Raw genomic sequence first — 24,331 nt, 5'->3', positions numbered from 1 at the left:
GCATGTGTTGAAACGTGCCTGGCGCTCGAGCGCCGGAGATGTTGTCCTGAGGCGTTCGGTGTTGACTAAAGTTCAAAAGGCCCCGGCCCTGCTTCTGATCAATACCTCAGGTAAAAATATTCCCCTTTCGGGCAACGAGACTGGAAAAGAGGGACAGGGTCGAACCGACTGTGTCGGGGATTTAGACAAGTCGGTATAAATATAAATAATGTCCGCTTGACCTCGGCCACGGCCAATACTATCCCAACTGGCATTCCGCTTGCACCCAGCGAAACGGCCGGGAACAGGAGGGAGGGGGGGAGCCCATTCAGCCCATCGTGGCCGCTCAGCCCATCGTGGCCGCTCAGCCAGCTATCCCCACAGCCAGTACCTTGTCCAGCTTGTCCAACCTTTGCACATTTCCGAAAGATAGGGTTTGTCCAGATAATAAACTGGATATCAGAAACAGTTGAGGTTGGCCACGCTAAATTGCCCCTTAATTGGGAGAAACAAAAGGAATTGGGTGCTCTATATTTACATTAAAAAAATGAAATGAAGCTGTCGCCTTGAACCACAATTTGTGCATCGTTTTCTGATGTAAGATGGTGGGATTACAGGGAACTCAATGGCAGTTAGGATTCTGGTGCTTTCTGCAGGTCGTCTGGTATCTCAACCAAGGAGGTCTTCTTCCATGTTTGGAATGTTTCTGGTGAGTGTCAATCAGAGCTGAGCTTTGCCCTTGTGCCAAAGCGATAACCACACTCTGGAAAGTGTTACGGACAGGAGCGGGGTTGATTTAAACAGTTTCGATTTCTCCGCTCACTGCCACTCCCATGAACAGAAAGGTGTTTTTTTGGACTTTTGACCACCCCCCTTTAGAAGTTGTGGTGTATTTTCCCCAACCCTTAAATTTGGACTGTCCAATCCCCTTATGAATAACTTGCACAGCAAATTCCAGATGGCACAGTGGTTAGCACTGCTGCCTCTCCATGCCAGGGACCTGGGTTCACCTCTGGCCTTGGGTGACTCTGTGGAGTTTGCACATTCTTCCCGTGTTGCGTGGGTTTCCTCCAGTCTCTTCCCACAATCCAAAGATATGCAGGTTCGGTGGATTGGCCATGCTAAATTGTCCCTTAGTGTCCAAAGGGGTTTGGTGAGGTTGCTGGGTTGCAGGGGTAGGGTAGGAGCATGGGCCTAGGTAAGGTGCTTTTTCAAAGTGTAGCTGCAGAGTCAATGGGCCAAATGACCTCCTGCACTGTACGGATCCTGTGATAAAAGAAAAAGGGTTGGTTTATTTTTACATGCACACACCCGCACGCAGGAGAGGGGTTTGTTCAGAACAATAGGGGACATCCGTCCCTTTGCACCCAATGCTAAGAGGGTTAAGGGAAAGGAAGAAGATTCAGGGCCCATTTACAATAAAATAAATGTTAGCATTTTATGTATGTCCAGAGTCCAGAATCAAACGTCTAATGGGATATTCTTTCAGAGGGGAGATTGACTATTGCAGGGTGATCTGTCTTTCCAGAAACAAGACTTCCACCAGGGGAGAAGTTGAAGTTGAGTTAATGTTGAAGACACAAGTTACAATGTTCCAGTTGTTCACAGTTTTGATGAGCTCCCGAATACATTCTACTCTCACCTGATTGATGGTAAGATGGCAGACAGCACAGGCTGCTTGACTGGAGCTACTGCTTCTCTTCAGAGGCCAAAGGGTGACTGTCTGAGTTCAAGTCCACAGGGAAACGTTACAAGTTCAAGCAGCTTGTGTAAAGGTCAAGTGACATACACTTCCCCTAAATGTTGGATGTATTTTCCCAGGGCTGGAATCTTGAGACTTTTAATCGGAGTCTGGATTCCTTTTGTATTTGGAGACACTGGTTTCAGGTTGTTACGTGAGGCCCCTGGTTTAAAGCCGCTATGTGTTGTCACAAGTAATGATGAGGCCATTAGCACCAGATTAGAGAGTAGGAGTTGCAAACAGCTGCCTTTGTGCATAGTTGGCAAACAGCCTGTCACCTAGACCATTGCTTTTACCTAGACCATTGTGTTGGCTTGGCTGGAATGTTTATGCGATGCAAGGAGTGTTACATTCCACGAGGTGTGAGGTGTTAGCATTTGTTCACTTTCCAGCTTCTCAGAAACTTCCAGAAGCTAAAGTGATCAGCTGGAGCTATTTTATCAGCCCAGCAATTATCCATTTTGAAAAACCGAGAATAATTTCATAAATTAACCAGTCTGATGGAGATATGTATTTATTTTCAGTCCTGTCTTACCAGGACACTAATGATGGCTATTGAATATTGATCAAGAGCATGGGTTAACTTGTTTCTCCTTCCAAGCGGTCTTGTGATTACTGACAGGTTTTCTAGTGCCAACAGTCTCAATTGGATGTGGATGCACTTCATTTCCCCCAGGATGTTCAGAGTTTCTAATAAAAGAGACCACTTGAGATCCGATGAGGTTATCATTTCAACTCCTATCATATACCTTCAAGGTGTAGAAGAAAGTCATGGACAAGAGACTGCGAAAATAGTAGAAATCCATGAATGTCAGTCCAGACTCCATCCTGGAAGAAGTACCACCGATGCCATTTCTGTTTTGGAGAAAAATCGTGAAGGCCAATGTACCATGAAGATTGTATTCATAGATCTAGAGAAGGCTTACGACTGGATGCCTAGGGAAGATATCCGGAGATGTGCTAGAATTTGCGATGTCTTTTGAGAAGTACGTACAACTATTACAGAACATGTACAAGGAGTGTCCGGCAAGAGTAAGAAGCAGTGTGGGGTCAGTGAGACTTTGAAGCCAAAGCTGGGTTGCAGTAAGGATCGGCACATGAGGTTCCTGATTGTCATGGATGTTCTAACTGAGCAAGTGCCATGGTCAATGATGTCTACCAATGACATTGAGCTATGTGGTGGGGATGATGGGAACATGAACGACAATCTGGAGAACTGGAGAAAAGCACAAAAAGATGGTTGACTCGGGTTGGAGTAATTGGGAGAAGTGCAGTGAAGTGTTATGCTGAAACTGAAAGGCAGAATCCACAACACAGTTGTGAGACCGTCCAGGTTTAAAAAAAAAATTTAGAGTGCCCAATTCATTTTTTCCAATTAAGGGTCAATTTAGCATGGCCAATCCACCTAAGCACATATTTTGGGTTGTGGGGGTGAAACCCACGCAGACACGGGGAGAATGTGCAAACTCCACAAGGACAGTGACCCAGACCCGGGATCGAACCTGGGACCTCAGCGCCGTGAGGCATCAGGGCTAACCCACTGCGCCACCGTGCTGCCCTGTGAGACCGTCCTTGTTATGTGGTGCAGAAACTTGGGCATTACAAAGAGGAGAGGAATAACTGGACACTAATGGAATGTGGATGCTGAGATGGATATGTGGAGGTAATGAGAAAGGACAAGTTCAGGCACTGGTTTATCAAGGAGTCGGTGAAGATTGTGAGAGCATTGAAGTAAGTACCTGAAAAGAGATTGAAATGGCATGGTCATCTGTTGCAAAGAGAGAGGAAATGTAGTGAGACGAGTGATGGAGATAGGACTACCAGGAAGGAGGGAACAAGGGATGGAAAGATGTGGTGGCAAGAAACATAAACACAGCAAGATTCGAAGAGGAATGGGGGCTGACTGGAGGAGATAGAGAAAGGCGACCAAACAACATTGTGCTGACCTCAAATAAAATGGGAGAAGCCGAAAGGAGTTCTACAATGTCTGAGGGTTAAGTTGTTAAAATGTAACGGGTGTCTCGCAGATCAATAATAAAGAATGTGTCTACTAGAGCTTAGATGGTACAAGTATATTAATGCTTTATAATGTGGAATCAACTTTAAAGGAATATATCGGCTTGAATGTCGATTCAAAGGGCTCTTTAACACAAAAAATTGAGAGAGTGGGAGAGCCCAAATTAATGGGAGGAAGAGCCATCAGCTTTAACAAAGGTGGTACATTTTGAGAGAAAACTAGTTAGTTGTGAACACGGTAAAATAAAATTTAGGCAACAGCATGAAATATGCAGTGAATCAATAATAATCTTTATTATTGTCACAAGTAGGCTTACATAAACACTGCAATTAAGTTGCTGTGAAAAGTCAGCACACTCCAGCGCCTGTTCGGGTACACGGAGGGAGAATTCAGAATGTCAAATTCATGTAACAAGCATGTCTTTCAGGACTTGTGGGAGGAAACCGGAGCACCTGGAGGAAATCCACACACACTGGGAGAATGTGCAGACTCCGCACAGACGGTGAGCCAGCCGGGAATCGAACCGGAATGCCTGGCATTGTGAAGCAACTGCTAACGTGCCACCCCGTTGGGGCTGGTTTAGCACAGGGCTAAATCGCTGGCTTTGAAAGCAGACCAAGGCAGGCCAGCAGCACGCTTCAATTCCCGTACCAGCCTCCCCGAACAGGCACCGGAATGTGGCGACTGGAGGCTTTTCACAGTAACTTCATTTGAAGCCTACTTGTGACAATAAGCGATTTTCATTTTCATTTCATTTCATTGAACACATATTAGAAATGAAAAATCAAAGGGCAGCACGGTGACACATGGTTAGCATTGCTGCCTCACGGCGCTGAGGTTCTGACTGGGTCATTGTCTGTGTGGAGTTTGCACATTCTCCCTGTGTTTGTGTGGGTTTCACCCCCACAATCCAAAGATGTGCAGGGTAGGTGGATTGGCCACACTAAATTGCCCCTCAATTGGAAAAAATGAATTGGGTACTCTAAATTTAAAAAAAAATGAAAAATCAGAACAAAACACAAAAGGTACAATAACAGCATCTGTATAAACGAGAAACAGAATTTGTGATGTGCGCAATGTTTAGGAATCTCATGAAAATGAGGAACAAAGGGGATGTTTTTGTTTCTACTTAGGGGCAGCACGGTAGCATTGTGGATAGCACAATTGCTTCATAGCTCCAGGGTCCCAGGTTCGATTCCGGCTTGGGTCACTCTCTGTGCGGAGTCTGCACATCCTCCCCGTGTGCGCGTGGGTTTCCTCCGGGTGCTCCGGTTTCCTCCCACAGTCCAAAGATGTGCAGGTTAGGTGGATTGGCCAGGATAAATTGCCCTTAGTGTCCAAAATTGCCCTTCGTGTTGGGTGGGGTTACTGGGTTATGGGGATAGGGTGGAGGTGTTGACCTTGGGTGGGGTGCTCTGTCCAAGAGCTGGTGCAGAGTCGATGGGCCAAATGGCCTCCTTCTGCACTGTAAATTCTATGATCTATGATCTACTTGCTGCTGCAGAAGTCTCAAAGCAGATAATTGAATTTCTGGGGTCTTTGTAAGCCAAAGATAGACCTGAAGATTAGTGAATAATTTTTTTAAGAGGATAATTCTGGAAGGATGCCCAGAGACCAGCAGAGCAAGCTTGTTTCATTCTTTAGAATAAGCCCTCTGATGGGGTGACTTGTCCTTGAGATCGTTATCTTAGTTCTAAATTACTGACCTCTTCTCCTGAGACTAAGGGAGCAATTTATTGACCGTGATGCGCTTGAGTGAGAACGTGATGTGGCCGATAGATTGCAAAAGAGGCCAAAATCGAGAGCCGCACCTGGTGCTGATTGTTTTGCAATCTAAATGGCCCGCTCCTGTTGGCGAAATCAGGATCCCACTGTGCGTGACGAGAAATCAATAATCACCATTTAAGGTCAATCGTTGACATAGTGTGACGTCTCCCCATTTGGCATTGGAGCAGTGTTCTCCCATCGATGGGGTGACGGCACAAAGTGCCCAATAATGCATGCTTCTAGGACCCTGGCTGATGTGGAACGTCATTACGCACAGATAGATAAAGAAGGGTTGGTCGGGATATATGTGGTGAAAAGATTTAATAAGTACGTCTACAGCGACACTCTTTTTACTGACCATAAGCCCCTGCTGGGCCTCTTCAAGGAGGACAAGGGAATTCCCACCATAACCTCAGCCCGGATCCAATGCTGTGCCTTGTTACTAGTGGCTTACGAGTACACATTTGAGCATCGCCCAGGTATACAAATAGATAGCAAATGCTGATGCCCTCAGTCGACTCCCACTGCCTTTGAACCCCCTCTCCACCAGTAACAGACGAGGTCATGGCAATGCTGACCATCATAGAAATTTGCCCGTGATGACCATGCAGATTTGTACATGCACCCAGATGGATTCCATGTTGGCAAAGCTATGTAACATCATCCTCCACGGTGAGTTACAGGAAAGCCCCCAAGCAGCGCTACAGCCCTACACCACAAAGCAGCAGGAGCTTCTTGTGGAAGATGGTATTCTCCTATGAGGGGGTCGCCTGATCATTTTGTGGCTGGACCAAGAGATGATCCCACAGGACCTGAATAGTGGACACCTGGGGACCTCAAATGTGAAGATGCTAGTGAGGAGCTATTGCGGTGGTCTGGAATTGACGGTGACATTGAGAGAGTCGTACACCGATGCCCGGCATGCCAGGAACACCAGAAGCTCCCTCCATCGGCCTCTTTCCATCCCTGGGAATGGCCAGGATGCCCCTGGGCGGGATTGCACGTCGACTTCGCCGGTCCGTTCATGGGGTCCACATTTCTGGGCCTCGTAGAAGCTCACTCCCAAGTAACTGGACGTGCACCACATCCCCACCACCAGCTTGAGAACGACCATGGAGAAATCATGGCATCATTTAGCATTCACGGGATACCGGAGGTATTGGTCATGGAAACAGGACCCCGTTCACTAGTGAGGAATTCCAGTCATTTATTTGTACCAACAGGGTAAGGCGCATCCGGACTGCTCCATACTACCTGCCTCGAATGGGTTGGCAGAGCCGGTGGTTCAACATACAAAGAAGGCATGTGGAAACAGAACACGGCTCCTTTGAAACCAGGCTGGCAAGGTTCCTGTTCCATTATCAGACCATGCCTCACATGACAATGGGGGTAGCACCAGTGGAGCTATTAATGGGCCTACGCTTCTGAACCCACCTGAGCCTGCCATTTCCAAATCTAAGAATGTAGAGACGAGGGTGGCACGGTAGCACAGTGGTTAGCTCTGTAGCCTCACGGTGCCGAGGCCCAGGTTCGATCCTGGCCCCGAGTTACTGTCTGTGTTAAGTTTGCACATTCTCCCCGTGTCTGCATGGGTCGTGCCCCCAAATGTACCACGACCAGCGGCTTTAAACCAGGAGTCGCTGTGTATGTCTGGAATTTTGGCGAGGGCGTCCACTTGAGTCCCTGGTGTCGTGTTAGAGATAACTGGGCCCATTTCGTACAAGGTTAGGGTACCCAAGAAAAGAACATATGGAAACATGTGTGCCACCTCAAGGGCAGGGAACCCGCCTCCGAGGAAACCACGCCAGGCACATCAGTGGCTCCACTGCCCCTGGTACCGCCATACAGTCAAGAGGCACAACCCACCATGGGCCAGCATCCAGACCGACATGTCGGCAACAATCGCGGCCTTGGACGTGGATACGGAAGCAGCAGCACTTATGGATGACGCCGCAACCGGAGCTGAGCTTCTGGAAGTGACTTTCCAGCCCCACCGCTGACAAAGGTGCAAGCGCGTGTGAAGTGACAAAGAAGGCCCGCCTTGTCTGTGTGGAGTTTGCGTATTCTCCTCCTGTTTGCGTGGGTCTCACCCCCACAACCCAAAGATGTGCAGGCTAGGTGGATTGGCCAGGCTAAATCGCCCCTTATTTAGAAAAGAAAATAATTGGGTACTCCCAAAAAAAAAAAAAAAAAAAAAATTATTCAAAAGGAGGAATAAAGGAGCTGACCACTGGAGGGGAACTTTAAGACTTGGTGGGGGTGGCGGGTGTAATAACCCTCACGAGGCCCACAGGAGTACCCTAACTGATCTCCCGTGGGACATATGGAATAAGAGCTTCCCCGTTAGTGGGCAGAGGCCCGCCCAGCTGGGGCTCGTTACTAGACTATGTAAATGCCGGCCCGGACAGGCATCCTGGGAATCCCAACGGGGATTTATTGTGTGTATACACCACATAGCGGCTGTTTTCTTTGGCTACAATAAACATGTTTATTCATTTACAAGGCCTTCCTGGGTCTTCATAGGAATGTAATACACATTCTTCCCAAAAATTTCATCATAGTAATCCCAGGAACCAATCTAGTAAACCGTTGTTGCATCCCTCTTGAGGCAAATATATTCCTCCTTAGGTAAGGAGACACAAAATATAAGTAGTACTCAAGATGTTTCCCCACCAAAGCTCCATACAATTCCAGCAAGACTTCCTTACCATTATGTTCCAACACTTTGCCAAATACCATTTGCCAGCATAATTGTCGTTGTACCTGAGAACCTCTATGTCTGTGTGTGAGGCACAAGAGGACCAGAAAAATCAACTCCAGTATTTCTGTTCTATATGGATGACTTGGTCCCAATATTATTTTAAATATTTGCCTTTGATTGTTTCTATTTGGTCCAAAATGTAACCAGAGACCAGGGAAGGTTCTTTATCAGAAGTTAATGTTGGCATTCATTTCAAGTTTGTTTCACTGTTCATTATAAATTAAATGATTTAAACTATTCCCAATAATGGTTAATGTACACTTCTGAGTTAGAATCTTACTGTGGTGCTGTCACATTCGCTTGTCTTTTCTCTTCATAGATGCAGACTAATCTGTTCATTTCCAGCAATTTTTGTTTTTTGTTTCAGATTTCCAGAATTTGCAGTTTTCTATCTATTTGTCAAATAGATCTTTCATGTCACTTTTCACAGAAAATGTTTCAGATGTTTTCTTATCAGGAGCAAAAAGAAGTTCCACAAGCTGTATGATTGGCAAGGAACTGTGAACAAAAGTGAAGCTCTCCAATGCTTTCTGCAGATGATTTTCAAAGAGGTAAATGTCCTAATGTGCGAAGATATAAATATTTTCTTTTCTATATTACTCACTTGGGAGTTATCATAAAGAAAAAAAATCACATATACAGATGTCAGACCATATACAGATCATATTTTCACCTTTATTACCTTTTGTTACCAGAAATCTATCAATCCAGGCAGAAGGGTGATGCAGTGGTCAGCACGGCTGCCTCACAGCGCCAAGGATCCGGGTTCAATCCTGGCCCCAAGGCACTGTCCATGTGGAGTTTGCACATTCCCCCGTGTCTGCGTGGATCTCACTCCACAATCCAAAAGATGGACAGGGTAGGTGGCTTGGCCACACCAGAACAACCAAAGAACAATACAGCACGGGAACAGGCCCTTCAGCCCACAAAGCCTGCGCTGATCACGTGTCCTCTCTAGACCGACTGCCTGTATCCGCTATACCCCGTCATGTGACTATCCAGAGAAATCTTAAAGGACGCTAACGTATCTGCCTCAAATCACCTCACGTGGCAGTGCATTCCAGGCCACTACCACCATCTGTGTAAACTTGCACCCACATCTCCACTGAACCTTTCCCCCCCTCCCCTTTAACTTGTGCCTCCTTGTATATGTCATTTCCGCCCTAGGAAAAAGCCTCCCAACTGCTCACCCAATCTATACCCCTAATAATTTTATAAACTTCAATCAGGTCGCACCTCAGCCCCCGTCTCTCTGGGGAGAACAATCCTAGTTTATTCAATCTTTCCTCATTCCCTCCATACCAGGCAACATCCTGGTAAACCTTTTCTGTACTCTCTGCAAAGCCTCCACGTCCTTCTGGTAGTGCATTTGGCCAGAATTAGACACCGTATTCCAAATGTGGCTAACCAACGTTCTATATAACTAAAATAATTTTCGAGCTCTTATACTCGATACCCCATATGCTTTCTTTACCACCATTTTCACCTGTGCTGCCATTTTTAAGGATCTGTGGACCTGCACGCCCAGATCTCTCTGTGTGTCTCTGCTCCTGATGGCTCTGCCATTTATTTTATAGCTCCCATCTGAATTGGATCTACCAAAATGCATCACCTCGCATTTGCCCGGGTTATATTCCATCTGTAATTTCTCTGCCCAATTTTGCAGCCTACCTATATCCTGTTGTATTCTCTGACAATCTTCATCACTATCCACAACTCCTGCAATCTTAATATAATCCGCACTTGCTAATCAGACACGCTATATTTTCTTCCAAGTCATTTATATAATTTACAAAGAGCAGAGGTCCCAGTACTGATTCCTGCGGAACACCACTAGTTACAGACCTCCATTCAGAAAAACACCCTTCAATTGCTACCCTCTGTCTTCTATGGCCAAGCCAGTTCTGGATCCATCCAGCTAATTCACTCCTGACCCCATGTGACCTCATCTTTTGCACCAGTCTGCCATGAGGGACCTTATCAAATGCTTTACTAAAGTCCATGAATACAACATCCACAGCCTTTCCCTCGTCACTTATTTTTGTCACCTCAAAAAATTCAAATAAATTAATGAGACATGACCTCTCTCGTACAAAATCATGCTGTCTGTCACTAATAAGACCGTTCACTTCCAAATGTGCATAGATCCTATCTCTGAGAATCTTTTCCAACAATTTCACTATCACTGATGTCAAGCTCACTGACCTATAATTACCAAGATTATCCTTGCAACTCTTTTTAAATAACGGTACAACATTGGCTATCCTCCAATCCTCTGGGATCTCACCTGTGGCCAATGAGGACACAAAGATTTCTGTCAGAGGTCCAGCGATTTCATCTCTTGTTTCCCTCAGTAATCTGGCATAGATGCAATCTAGCCCTGGGGATTTGTCTACCTTAATGCTTTTTAACACGCCTAACACTTCCTCCCTCATAATAACGACCTGTTCTAAAGTGTTTACAACATCCCTCTGAGACACCACCAATCAACGTATCCCTCTCCTTTGTGAATACCGATGCAAAAAAACTCATTAAGGACCTCACCTACTTCCTCTGGTTCTACACATTTTCCTCCTTTGTCCTTGAGTGGACCAACTCTTTCTCGAGCTAATCTCTTATTCCTAATATACATATAAAATGCTTTGGGATTCTCCTTAATCCTATCGGCCAAAGACATTTTGTGACCCTTTTTGCCCTCCTAGATCCCTGCTTGAGCTCTTTTCTACTTTCCTTGTATTCTTCAAGTGCTTTATCTGTTTTTAGTTGCCTGTATCTCACAAATGCATCCTTTTGGCTAAATTGCCACTTAATTGGAATTAAATAATTTGAAAAAAATAAATCTATCAATCTCAGATTTAAAATCATAATTGACCCAGCATCAACTGTTGTTAAAGAGAGTTTAAAATTTCTACCACCCTTTCGGCTTATAAAAAAAAAAGGTTTCCTCACTTCACTCCTGAAAGGCCTGGCTCTAATTTCCGGTTGTGTCCTTCTTCTTAGATTCCTCAACCAACAAGAATTGTTTCTATTTACCATATCCTTAATATCTTGGATTAAATCATCCCATTATCTACATTTCAGGAATACAACTAAAGTCTCAGGCAAGCAACCACTCACTCAGAAGCAATGTCTGTAGAAATATTTGATTACTTTACACTCCTACTCCACCAAACGGTCTCCCGTGCCCGGACCACACCCTGGACGGGGTATTTATATCCCAGCAGTTCTCGGAAAAGGGGGGTTAGCCCTGCCCCCTCATCTGGGTAGATCGTATTCAGGTGAGGCCACAGGGTATCTGATGTTGCAGATCCCTGGGCCTCCTGAAGGGTTATAACAACAACTGTATTTTATGTAATCACTATTTTGTTAATCGTTGTTTAACCCTTTGAGTCCAGGTATCATTGCAGTAAATCTATGCTGGTCTCTCTCTCCAAGGAATGTATATCCTTTCTAAGGTGCGATGCCCAGAAATAAATACAGAATTCCAAGTGTGGTCTAACCAAAGCTTTGTTTAGCTGTAGCATGATTTTGAACCTTTATATACTACTCTAGATATAAAGGCCAGAATTCCATTACTGTTTTGATTATTGTGTGCACCTGTCTATGATATCTTATATGCTCTATATAGATGGATGCCTAATTTTCTTTTGGCTGCCACTGTTTCCAGCTTTTTACCATTTAGGAAATACTCTGCTCTATCCTTTTTACAGGTTCAAAGTGGATGACCACATACTTGCCTATTTTAAAAATTAAATTTAGAGTACCCAATTCTTTTTTTTTTTCAATTAAGGAGCAATTTAGCGTGGCCAATTCACCTACCCTGCACATTTTTTTGGATTGTGGGGGTGAGACCCACACACACATGGGGAGAATGTGCAAACTCCATACGGACAGTGAACACACACTTGCCTGTACTGAAATCTATTTGCCACAGCTTTGGCCATCCATTTAATTTATCAATATCACTTTGTAATTTTATGCTTCCACATGTACTATTTACAGTGCTGTCCATCTTTGTATCTTTGGCAAATTTGGATGTGTGGCTTTTTATCATGTCACCTAATCATTAATAAGTACAGTGAACAGGTGGCGCAGTGGTTAGCACTGCTGCCTCACACCGCCGAGGACCCAGGTTTGATCCCGGGTCACTGTCCGTGTGGAGTTTGCACATTACCCCCGTGCCTGTGTGTGTCTCACTCCCACAACCCAAAATGACGTGCAAGGTCGGTAGATTGGCCACGTTAAATTGCCCCTTAATTGGAAAACTTTTTAAAAAATGCATTGAACAGTTCAGGCTCCAGCACAAACCCCAATACCTTTTTAATAATCTTTATTGCTACAAGTAGGCTTACATTAACACCGCAATGAAGTTACGTGAAAAGCCCCTAGTCACCACACACCGGCGCCATTTCAGGTACACTGAGGGAGAATTCAGAATGTCCAAATTATCTAACACAAAGTTGGGTCTCTTGCAGCTCAACTAATTTCCTAACCAGGTCACCAGTTTGCCGTCAATTCTGTGAGCTTCATCTTTAGCTAACAGAATCATGAGGAATTTTAATCAAATGCCTTGATAAAGTTTTACTGAGACATTCGGTGATGTTACCTTGCAGTTCTATTGTTACCAGATTGTGTCTTTATAAGGGTTCAACAGGTACCTTCACAGGCCCTTGTTCCCAACGGAATATTGAAAATATTTACCAGGGCATCTGCCACAACTTCAGCCATTTCCTTCAGAAGCAAAGATAAATTAGATCTTTAGCTTCTCCCACCCAAGTCTCTTTAACATAGCCTGAAGCATTTCCATCTGTTTACAACACATTTGCGTTTTACTTTTGCCTGTTGCACAAAAGGTAGGTAAAAGTACCTTTATCTCTTCAATTTTTCTACCATCCTTTGTTGTGCTCTATAATTCTGCCTGAGACACTCTGCACACGCCTGACTTGTTCTGTAACTGATTCTTGCCATGAGCAGGAAAAAAATGCTTTTACATTATTGTGGCTGTTTTAAACCATCCTGTCTCAATTACGGGGAGAAGGGTGGAGAATGGAACTAGTTGCGTTGTTCATTCTGAGTGTTGGTGCAGACACAACGGACAAATTACCTCCTTCTACGCCTCCTATGCCGTACTGATTCTGTGGATTTATTTGAACTTGCTTTGTGCCATTAATTCAATATCCAAAAGATCAAAAGTCACTGGAGTCAGGGAAAGTCCCAGAGGATTGGAAAATCGCAGTTGTAACCCCCCTGTTCAAGAAGGGAACAAGGAAAAAGATGGAAAATTATAGGCCAATTAGCCTAACCTCGGTTGTTGGCAAGATTCTAGAATCCATTGTTAAGGATGAGATTTCTAAATTCTTGGAAGTGCAGGGTCGGATTAGGACAAGTCAGCATGGATTTAGTAAGGGGAGGTCGTGCCTGACAAACCTGTTAGCGTTCTTTGAAGAGATAACAAATAGGTTAGACCAAGGAGAGCCAATGGATGTTATCTATCTTGACTTCCAAAAGGCCTTTGCTAAAGGTGCCTCACGGGAGACTGCTGAGTAAAATAAGGGCCCATGGTATTCGAGGCAAGGTACTAACATGGATTGACGATTGGCTGTCAGGCAGAAGGCAGAGAGTTGGGATAAAAGGTTCTTTTTCGGAATGGCAACCGGTGATGAGTGGTGTCCCGTAGGGTTCAGTGTTGGGGCCATAGCTGTTCTCTTTGTATATTAACGATCTAGATGACGGGACTGGGGGCATTCTGGCTAAGTTTGCCGATGATACAAAGATAGGTGGAGGGGCAGGTAGTATGGAGGAGGTGGGGAGGCTGCAGAAAGATTTAGACAGTTTAGGAGAGTGGTCCAAGAAATGGCTGATGAAATTCAACGTGGGCAAGTGCGAGGTCTTGCACTTTGGAAAAAAGAATAGAGGCATGGACTATTTTCTAAACGGTGACAAAATTCATAATGCTGAAGGGCAAAGGGACTTGGGAGTCCGAGTCCAGGAGTCTCTAAAGGTAAACTTGCAGGTTGAGTCCGTAATTAAGAAAGCAAATGCAATGTTGTCATTTATCTCAAGAGGCTTGGAATATAAAAGCAGGGATGTACTTCTGAAGCTTTATAAAGCATTAGTTAGGCCCCATTTAGAATACTGTGAGCAATTTTGGGCCCCACACCTCAGGAAGGACATACTGGCACTGGAGCAGGTCCAGCGGAGATTCACACGGATGATCCCAGGAATGGTAGGCCTAACATACGATGAACGTCTGAGGATACTGGGATTATATTCATTGGAGTTTAGGAGGTTGAGGGGAGATCTAATAGAAACTTACAAGATAATGAATGGCTTAGATAGGGTGGACGTAGGGAAGTTGTTTCCATTAGCAGGGGAGACTAGGACCCGGGGGCACAGCCTTAGAATAAAAGGGAGTCACTTTAGAACAGAGATGAGGAGAAATTTCTTCAGCCAGAGAGTGGTGGGTCTGTGGAATTCATTGCCACAGAGGGCGGTGGAGGCCAGGACGTTGAGTGTCTTTAAGACCGAAGTTGATAAATTCTTGATTTCTCGAGGAATTAAGGGCTATGGAGAGAGAGCGGGTAAATGGAGTTGATATCAGCCATGATTGAATGGTGGAGTGGACTCGATGGGCCGAATGGCCTTACTTCCGCTCCTATGTCTTATGGTCTTATGATTTGTTTTATTAACCTTGAGCAAAGTTATCCAAGCCATCAAGTTATCTTCCTCTTGGCAATATAAAAGACTTCATGGCCGGGATTCTCCCTTCTGGGGACTAAGTCCCCACGCCGGCTGGAAAACCGGTGCCAACGACTCCGGCGTCAACGGCCCCCCAAGGTGAGGAATTCTCACCTGTCTACGGGGCTAGGTGGACGCCGGAGGGGTTGGCGCCGCTCCAGCCGGCGGCGAAGGGACAGCGTGAATTTGCGCAGGCGCGGAACCGCCGGCGTGATCTCGCTCATGCGCGGAACCACCGGCGTGATCTCGCGCATGCGCAGAACCACCGCCGTATTTTGGAACATGCGCGGGGTATTTCTCTTCTCCGCACCAGCCATGGCGGAGCCCTACCGGGGCCCGATGCGGAAGGAAGAAGTGCCCGCACATTACAACCCCGCCCGCAGATTGGGGTGCGGGGGGGGGGCCCGATCGCGGGCCAGGCCACCGTGAGGGACCCACTGGGGTCGGATCCCCCCGCCCCGAGGACCATCCCCGCCGACTTACCTGCCAGGTCCTGCCGTGTGGGACCATACGTAACCCACTCCAGCGGGACTGACCAAAAATGGACGGCCGCTCAGCCCATCGGGGCCCAGAGAATAGTTGGGGGGGGCGGCCGCTGCCAATGGCCTCCGACCGGTGTGGCGGGAATCCCGCCCCGCCCGAAAAACGGCGCCGGAGAATAAAGATAAAGATGGACCATCTTTCAGATTTTTTTTGGAGGTGTCTCAATTACAGAAAGTAGCTACCCTCAATATTAAGGCAGCATTAAACCAAGTATGGCACCAAGGAATCCTAGTAGAATGGAAAATTGTGGATTTAAAGGGATAATCTTTGAGTTAGTCACATGTGACAACAAGTTGCATTCATAAATTGCCTTTAATGTAGTAGCATATTCCTCCACAGGAACTTTAAACAACTTGACAATGAGTAACAGAAGGAGACATTAGGAAGGTGACCAAAAGTATGGTCAAGGAAGTAGTTTTAAGTAGGAGTGTCTTAAAAGAGGAGATGTAGAGGTGCTGAGACGGAAAGAATTCCAGAGTTTAGGACCTTGGCAACTGAAGGCACAGCATAGCTATGGTTAAAATGGGGCATGAGAGCAATTGGAGGAGTGAAAAGGCTATAAAAGGTTACAGAGATAGTGAGGGGCGAGGCCATGGATGGAATTTGGATTCCTTTATTCTTTCATGAGGTTTGGGTATCACTGGCAATGCCAGCATTTGTTGCTCATCCCTAATTGCCCTTGAACTGGGTGATCTGCTGGGCCATTTTAGAAGGCAGTTGAGAGTCAACCACATTGTGTGGGTCAATGTAGGTCAGACCAGATCAGGACATCAGATTTCCTTCCTTAAAGGACATAAGTGTATTAGGTTTTTACAATAAACTGTGATAGTTGTCATGGTTACTGACACCAGCTTTATATTCCCAATTTATTAATTAACTTTAAACTCAACCAGCTGCCATGGTGAGATTTGAGTCTGTGCCCCCAGATCATTAACCTTGGGCTTTGGATTACCAGTGACATTAGCACTACGCCACCATCTCTCCTAATCTGTATATGACACATCAGTATTATATCATGAGTCACAATCGGACAAATACAGTCCTCCCTTTAACCTCTTTGTACTAGCTGTGGAGGACTAGCTGTCAAAGGCCTGACTTGCATCAGCACTGACAACACCAGACTGACACCAAGGAAAGTTATTGGAGGCCAATCATTTCAGTCCTTCAGCATCATTATAAGCATTATTTATTTTGGAAAATACCAGCCCAAACATTTTAATCTGGATATCATTGGTCTTCATTTCATTGCAACATCAAGAGAGGGCTGTTTGCAGACTTTCTCTCAGCTCTATTCACACTCTTCCAATAATGAAGCAGTCCGTACCATCCTACAACAGGACTTGGACAACATCCAGACTAGACTGACAAGGTACAGTTGATGTTTGCGCCAGAGAAGTTCCAAGTACTTATCAGCTTGGGCAGGATAAAGCACAGCTCCTCTGCCCCCATAAGTCCACCATGATTAACATGTTGGAGTGACCATTGACTGAAAACTTAACTGGACTAGCCATATCAACAGGATGACAAGGCAAAGGCTCAGTGATTTACACTGGATGGCTTCCTGACTCTGCAAAGCCTCTTTTGTATTCACAAGGCTCAAGTCAAAGTGTGACAGAATATCCCCCCATTCATAAGAAACACAAGAAACCCAATGCTATTCAGCATTGGGTAATTTGATTGATCAGCACTGCTGTCCCTTGACTTAGTATTCAGCCCTTCACCACAGGACACTTTGGCTGTACATGTGTGATTTACAGCAGTGTTGTTCAAACGTTTTTTCAGGGAACCCATTTTTACCAACCGGCCAATCTTTGGGACCCAACCCGGCTGACTTTCGTGACCCACGCCGGCCGAACTTCGCGACCCACCATTTTCTCTTACCTTGTTTGCTGCTGACAAAAATGGAGGAAATGGTTTTGGGTCCCTTTGGCCCTCGTACACGCTCCTCCAATGGAACCTGTTGGATAGAATATAGAACATACAGTGCAGAAGAAGGCCATTTGGCCCATCGAGTCCACACCGATCCACTTAAGCCCTCACTTCCACCCTATCCTCATAACCCAATAACCCCTCCTAACCTTTTTGGTCACTAAGGGCAATTTATCATGGCCAATCCACCTAACCTGCACGTCTTTGAACTGTGGGAGGAAACCAGAGCACCCGGAGGAAACACTGGGACACTTTGGACACTGGGAGAACGCGCAGACTCCGCACAGACAGTGACCCAGCGGGGAATCGAACCTGGGATCCTGGCGCTGTGAAGCCACAGTGCTATCCACTTGTGCTGCCATGCTGCTCTCCCAGATGAAGATGAAGCCTTCCGGTGTCAGAAAGTATGGAGTCGCCATCTGTCCAAAGTTCTGCATTTTTGTCCTGTAAAGGTTTATCAAATAAGACCCCCCTGAACTTGTAAAAAAAAAGAATGAAAAAAATAAAAATTAAATGAATAAAATAAATGAATAACCCCCCCCCGAACTTGTAAAACAAAAAGCTGTGACCGTTTATAAAAACAAAAAGTGGCCGCACTGCGCATGCGTGCTTGATCATCTGCAGGCATGCGCATTGTTTTGCGCATGTGCGCCGATGATCTGGCACGCATGCGCAGTGCGACCGCATTTCTTTTTTACATGTTCACGGCCATTTTGAAGGCCGCTTGCAGCCGGCGTTATTTACAGTCGGCTGTTGCGCGCAGATTTGCGCGATCGGGAACGCCGCGACGGACGGCTCCGCGACCCTCATGACACCCGCCCGTGGGTCGCACCCACAAATTTGACAATGCCTGATTTGCAGGAATACATTGCAGAAACTCACCACGTTTACTTCAACAACACAAAAGCGAAACCTATGGGTGCTGGAAATCCTTTTTAAAAAATTAATTTAGAGTACCCAATTCCTTTTTAAGGGGCAATTTAGCATGGCCAATCCACCTAACTTGCACATATTTTGGGTTGTGGTGGCGAAGCCCACGCAAACACTGGGAGAATGTGCAAACTCCGCACGGACAGTGACCCAGAGCCGGAATTGCACCTGGGACCTCGGCGCCGCGAGGCAGCAATGCTAACCACTGCGCCGCTGTGCTGCCTGGGTGCTGGAAGTCCTGAAATACAAACCAAAAGTGCTGGTTCGTTAGTGCCAAACGCCAATCTTGCTATCCAGACAGATGAATATGAATAATCGCTTATTGTCACGAGTAGGCTTCAATGAAGTTACTGTGAAAAGCCCCTAGTCGCCACATTCCGGCGCCTGTTCGGGGAGGCTGGTACGGGAATCGGAACCGTGCTGCTGGCCTGCCTTGGTCTGCTTTAAAAGCCAGCGATTTAGCCCAGTGAGCTAAACCAGCCCCTATTATCCAAACTGCATCTAAGAACCAATCAGGCTTATTTCAGATCAGATAGTTTCAGTATGTTCATTGTATCTTCTTCACGTGGGGCTGGTCACTGAGCAAACGTGCAAAACAAAGCCGTATGGGACTTCCGGTGGCAACCATGGAGGAGTAGGTTGCACATTCGATAGCTCCCGCCTGGAACGGACTTTTGGACCTTTTTTCCCGACTTTTCTCGGACTTTAGGGGATAGATCAGTGCAGTGGACAATATTAAGAAGGATTTCCTCTCCGATGTATGGCTAATTGGACTAGAAGTGGCCGTGTGAAAAGACTCAGCCCGGATAGAGTGAAGCAGTCGGAGCTGGTATCGAGGCGCAGCGTGGCGGAGGGTCAGGACCAGGGAACGGTGGCTCAGTGGTCTAAGGAGCAACAGATGAAGTTCTTTAAGGACTGTTTCACTGAGCTGAAAAAAGAAACGTTGGACCCGATCAAGGCTGCGGTCGATCAAATGGTATTGAATCAGGCGTGTTGCTAACAAGACTGGTGTGCCCTTTTGGCATCCTCCACCTCTCCGTCTTTTGCTGCCAACTTCCTTCTCAATTCTAAGTTCTCTCTACCTCGCTTACATCGACCTTACTCATTCGATGTATGCCTTCTACCTCTTTCCGGAGTGTCCTAACGACCTCCTCTGTGCCTCGCAACTGTGCCAAGCAGGACACGATTGCCATCGGCTTGCGAGCTTTTCCTAAGCTCTTTTTGTGACTCTCGCTCAGGGTCTCCCACCAAGTATGTCCTATACTCCCGGGGCCTGATTCCACGTTGTCACAGAATTCACTCCAAAGGGGCCATCCTTTCCCTTTTGAGGTACTTCCTGATTTCTTCCTCCCAAATGGGATATTGTCCCACTCTACTGCTGCTGGTCGCTGCGACCGCAAATTCTTCTGGGTTCATGAGATTCATTGCCTGCATTGCCATCTTTCCTATCCGAATGCTGCTCTTCAAATTTGGGACAGGGGTATTAAGGCGGTGCTGTAAATACGGGTACGGCTTTCGCTACTTTCCGAAATACAAACCCCCGACAGTTTTGTCGCAACAAAAAATCTTATCAGTTTTATCTTATCGCCCTGTTAGTTACGCATGCATACACACACTTCCGAATTATGAGTATTGATCAGAACTGCTTGAACGCTTGTGGTTTTCTGTTCCCAATTGGATCTCTAATTCAAATTCTGGGTTCTGCCAGAGTGGTTATGCCACTTCTAGATCGGATCCCACCAGAGTCGCCAAATAATGTTGCTAACTTTCCGTTGGTTCAGTTGCTCTGTTTTATTACCTTTGCTCTCGAGTCACCAGGTATCTGTATGATACTGCCACGAGGTTCAAGTCCAAGTAATGATCAATGACCCAATACACCGATTAGTAAGATTCAAATCAAAGCACATTTCTTATACACAGTAATCACTACTCATGCACAAATTCTACGTCGAAGCTACTTCTACAACTAACAGGCCTATACTTCGGACTGGCCCACCAGATCAGGGGAACAAATGGCCGTTCGTTCGGGTTCTGAGTCTGCGGGATTCGAAGTTGGTACGGATTGGTAGCTAGGAGCGCCTGTCTCGTAGCGAGCGTTGAATTAAGACTTACGTCTGTCGGTGGTCACTGCACCGGTCACGGTCAATGTTGGTTTGTGTTGCTGGGTGACCCGGGCAGGACGAAGAGGTGAAGAGAGACCGATTTGAACTTGGGGCTTAACTCTTATAGTCCCCAGGGGCTTCCCGCCTTTCGGGGCGGACCCTGTACCTGGTCCCAAGTGATTGGACTTTGTCCCAATCGCTTGGTTCGATTTTTCCAATACTGGAGCGGTTCCCTGATCGATGGGCGGTCTTGAGGTACTCGTTCACCTCCTTTGTGTTGGCTCCTGCTGGCGCCGGGGAGTCTGGCTTTGCTTTGTGTGTCCCAAATGTTACTTATTGTTCCCGGGAATTGCTCATCAGTATGTAGATGGCTTGCTACATTGTTATGCTGGTATCGATGTTGTCTGGCCTTTTGCAGAGTTAAATTCACAGCAAACCTGCACCTGCTGGTTTCTGTCTATGTTGGCTGACTTTCCCATCAGCCTTTGCCGTTCGCCATTTTAAATCGGGAGTTGGCCAATTTAGGTGGCTACAGGCGGCCCAAGGGAAAGGGATACAAGAAATTGAGCAGAAGTTATCTAGCCAGGAGGACTATATAACCCTGCTAGAGCACAAGGTGGAGGTGTAAAATGAGCGCCACAAGAGAACGCAGGAGAAGCTGGAGGACCTGGAGAACAGGTCCAGGAGGCAGAACTTGAGGATTGTTGGCCTCTCTGAAGGAATTGAGGTGTCGAATGCAGGAGCATATGTGGCTGGCATGTTGGAGACGCTGATGGGGCCCAGAGCGGTTTCTCACCCCTGGAAGTGGATGGAGCACATAGAGCCCGCGCAAGGAAACCTAAGGCGACTGACCCGCCGAGGGCGATGGTGGTGCATTTCCACCATTTTTCGGACAAAGAACTCATCTTGCGGTGAGCCAAGAAAGAGCGGAGCAGCAGATGGGAGAACAGCCAGGTGCGCATCTATAAGGACCTGGGAGCGGAGCTGGCCAAGAGACTTGCTGAGTTCAATCGGGTGAAGGCGATCCTCTTCAAGAAGGGGATGAAATTTGGGTTGCTGTATTCAGAGCGGTTGGGGGTTATGCACGAAAACCTGCATTTTTACTTTGCATCACCGGACGATATATGGACATTTATCAAAGAAAAGAAGTTAGAAGCGTCTTAAAGGACACTTAAGTATCGAAGAAGTTATGTGGCGGTTGTTCGTAATCTTTGTAATTTTCGTATCGGTTCAAATAAAGATTGTATGTAGTTTTGGGTTAAGTGCTGGGCTGAGGTGGTGGTTTGTGGTGCTTTGTTTTGCACGGATTTGATGCGGAGGGGGGAGGGGGCCCTGAAGTTGGTGATATTCTGTGGGAGGTTGGGCCTTGTTTCAAGCGATTGTTTCTTCATTGGTTTATGCTAATTTATTTTTACTTGAGGTTGTTTACTTACTGGGGAATGCGATGTTGTTAAATGGTTTATTCATGTCGGGAGAGGGGTTTGAACAATAGGGAGTCAGACTGTTTGGCACCAGGGGTGGGGGTTGTCGGGGTCAGCATGGTTCAGCTGACTCTCGGAAGCGAGGTGGGGGGTGAGCATGTGCTAAGTTGGTGCTTGACCTGGGAGATTAGGTTTTGGGTGCTGTTGTGGGGGGGAGGCTGCTTCGCTGACGGGAGGAACTATTATCGGGGAACAAATGGGGGGGTCGGGAACGGTTGCTGCTTATGGGGGTGCTCGGGGAGGCGGGGGGCGCGAGCTCGGGGCTGGCCAAAGAAAGGTTATGGCTAGTTGGGGGGGGGGGGGCGCGCTGGTGTTGGTGGTGGCAGCCCCCCCGTCCAGGCTGATTACGTGGAATGTGAGAAGTTTGAATGGGCCGGTCAAAAGGGCTCGCGTTTTCACGCATTTAAAGGGGCTGAAGGCAGACGTAGCAATGCTTCAGGAGACACATCTAAAGATTATTGACCAGACGAGATTGAGAAAGGGGTGGGTTGGTCAGGTGTTCCACTCGGGGCTGGACTCAAAGATGGGGGGGTAGCGATATTGATCAGTAAGCGGGTGGCGTTTGAGGCTGGAAGAATTGTGGCTGATAAGGAGGGTAGATATATAATGGTGAGTGGGAAGTTGGAGGGTGTACGGGTGGTGCTTGTGAACGTATATGCGCCGAACTGGGACGATGTGGGATTTATGAGGCGGGTGTTAGACAGGATCCTGGACTTGGAGTCTCACAGCCTGATTTGGGGGGGGGGGGGGGGGTCAAAATCCAGGACTGGAAGGAGGCCTGCCGTGGCAAAGGAGTTGAGGGGTTTTATGGAGCAGATGGGGGGGGTGTAGACCCGTGGTGATTCAGGCGGCCGAGGGCGAAGGAGTTTTCGTTTTTTTGTCATGTCCATAAAGTTTACTCCCGTATTGATTTTTTTGGTTCTAAGCAGGCCGCTAATTCCGAAGGTGGCGGGGACGGAATATTCGGCAATTGCAGTCTCCGATCATGCCCCGCATTGGGTGGATTTGCGGTTGAGTGAGGCGAGAGGGCAGCGCCCGTTGTGGAGATTAGATGTGGGGTTGTTTAGCGGACGAAGCTGTCTGTGGGCGGGTGAATAAGTCCACCAGAATTACCTGGAAACAAATGATACATGGGAGGTATCAGCAGCGACGGTTTGGGAGGCTCTGAAGGCAGTTGTAAGTGGGGAACTAATTTTGATTCGGTCCCATAGAGAAAAGGTGGAACGAGCAGAGAGGGCGAGATTAGTGGAGGAGATACTTTGAGTAGATAGGAGATATGCGGAGGCCCCGGACGCTGGGCTCCTGGGAAGCGCCGGAAGCTACAGGCAGAGTTTGAGCTGTTGACCACGGGGAGAGCGGTGAAGCAGTTGAGGAGGGCAAGGGGGCGGTCTATGAATATGGGGAAAAGGCGAGCAGGATGCTGGCGCACCAGCTTAGGAAGAGAGAGGCGGCCAGGGAGATTGGGGGAGTAAGGAATAAGGAGGGTAACATGGTCTTGGTCTTGGACCCAGGGGGGTGAACAACGTTTTTAAAGAATTTTATAGCAAATTATATGAGTTGGAACCCCCGGCTGGAGCAGAAGGGATAAGGCAATTCCTAGATCAGTTGAGGTTTCTGAGGGTGGAGGAGGACCTGGTGGAGGGGCTGGAGGCCCCGATTGAGGCAAAGGAAATTGTTAAAGGACTGGAGGGCATGCAGTCGGGCAAGGTTCCGGGGCCGGATGGTTACCTGGTAGAATTTTACAAGAAGTTCTCAGAGGTGTTGTGCCCGCTGCTGATGAGGATCTTTAACGAGGCTAAAGAGAGGGGGATCCTCCCCGCAACGATGTCGCAGGCCTCGATTTCACTCATTCTTAAACAAGAGAAGGACCCGGAGCAATGTGGGTCATACAGGCCGATTCCGCTTTTGAACATAGATGCCAAGCTGCTGGCTAAGATTTTGGCCACCAGGATAGAAGACTGTGTCCCGGGGGTGATAGGGGAGGACCAAACTGTGTTTGTTAAGGGCAGACAGCTCAATGCTAACGTCCGGAGGCTTTTAAATGTAATTATGATGCCCTCAGAAGGAGAGGAGGCAGAGGTGGTGGTTGCGATGGACGCGGAGAAGGCTTTTGATCAGGTGGAGTGGGAGTATCTATGGGAGACGCTGGGAAGGTTTGGGTTTGGTGAGGGCTTTATTGACTGGATGCGATTGCTCTACCAGGCGGCGGTAGCAAGCGTGCGCACGAACCGGCTGAGGTCGGGGTACTTTAAGCTACACCGAGGGATGAGGCAGGGGTGCCCCCTCTCCCCGTTGCTGTTCGCTCTGGCTATAGAGCTGTTGGCCATGGCGCTGAGAGCATCA

At 47.0% G+C, this 24,331-nt stretch overlaps 1 protein-coding gene across 4 annotated transcripts in view; it reads left to right on the top strand.

Moving 5' to 3' along the window:
• Window positions 1-2: 2 nt before the first annotated feature.
• LOC140428638 (death-inducer obliterator 1-like) overlaps window positions 3-24,331 on the top strand; it is a 208,984-nt gene continuing 184,655 nt past the window's right edge. For 2 of the 4 annotated variants that reach the window (XM_072515307.1, XM_072515305.1), the window contains exons 1-3: window positions 3-110; window positions 1,508-1,631; window positions 8,696-8,816. In XM_072515307.1, coding sequence (XP_072371408.1) covers window positions 8,789-8,816 — 28 coding nt within the window. In that variant the 5' untranslated portion in view covers window positions 3-110; window positions 1,508-1,631; window positions 8,696-8,788. Of the gene's footprint in view, window positions 111-1,507; window positions 1,632-8,632; window positions 8,817-24,331 lie in introns of all 4 variants that reach the window. The other 2 variants (XM_072515306.1, XM_072515304.1) reach the window with 1 other exon arrangement.

Source organism: Scyliorhinus torazame, chromosome 8 (assembly GCF_047496885.1).
Source record: "Scyliorhinus torazame isolate Kashiwa2021f chromosome 8, sScyTor2.1, whole genome shotgun sequence".
NCBI lineage: Eukaryota > Metazoa > Chordata > Chondrichthyes > Carcharhiniformes > Scyliorhinidae > Scyliorhinus > Scyliorhinus torazame.
The sequence above is the reverse complement of the archived record's forward strand: the minus strand, read 5'-3'. Positions and strand labels throughout refer to the sequence as shown.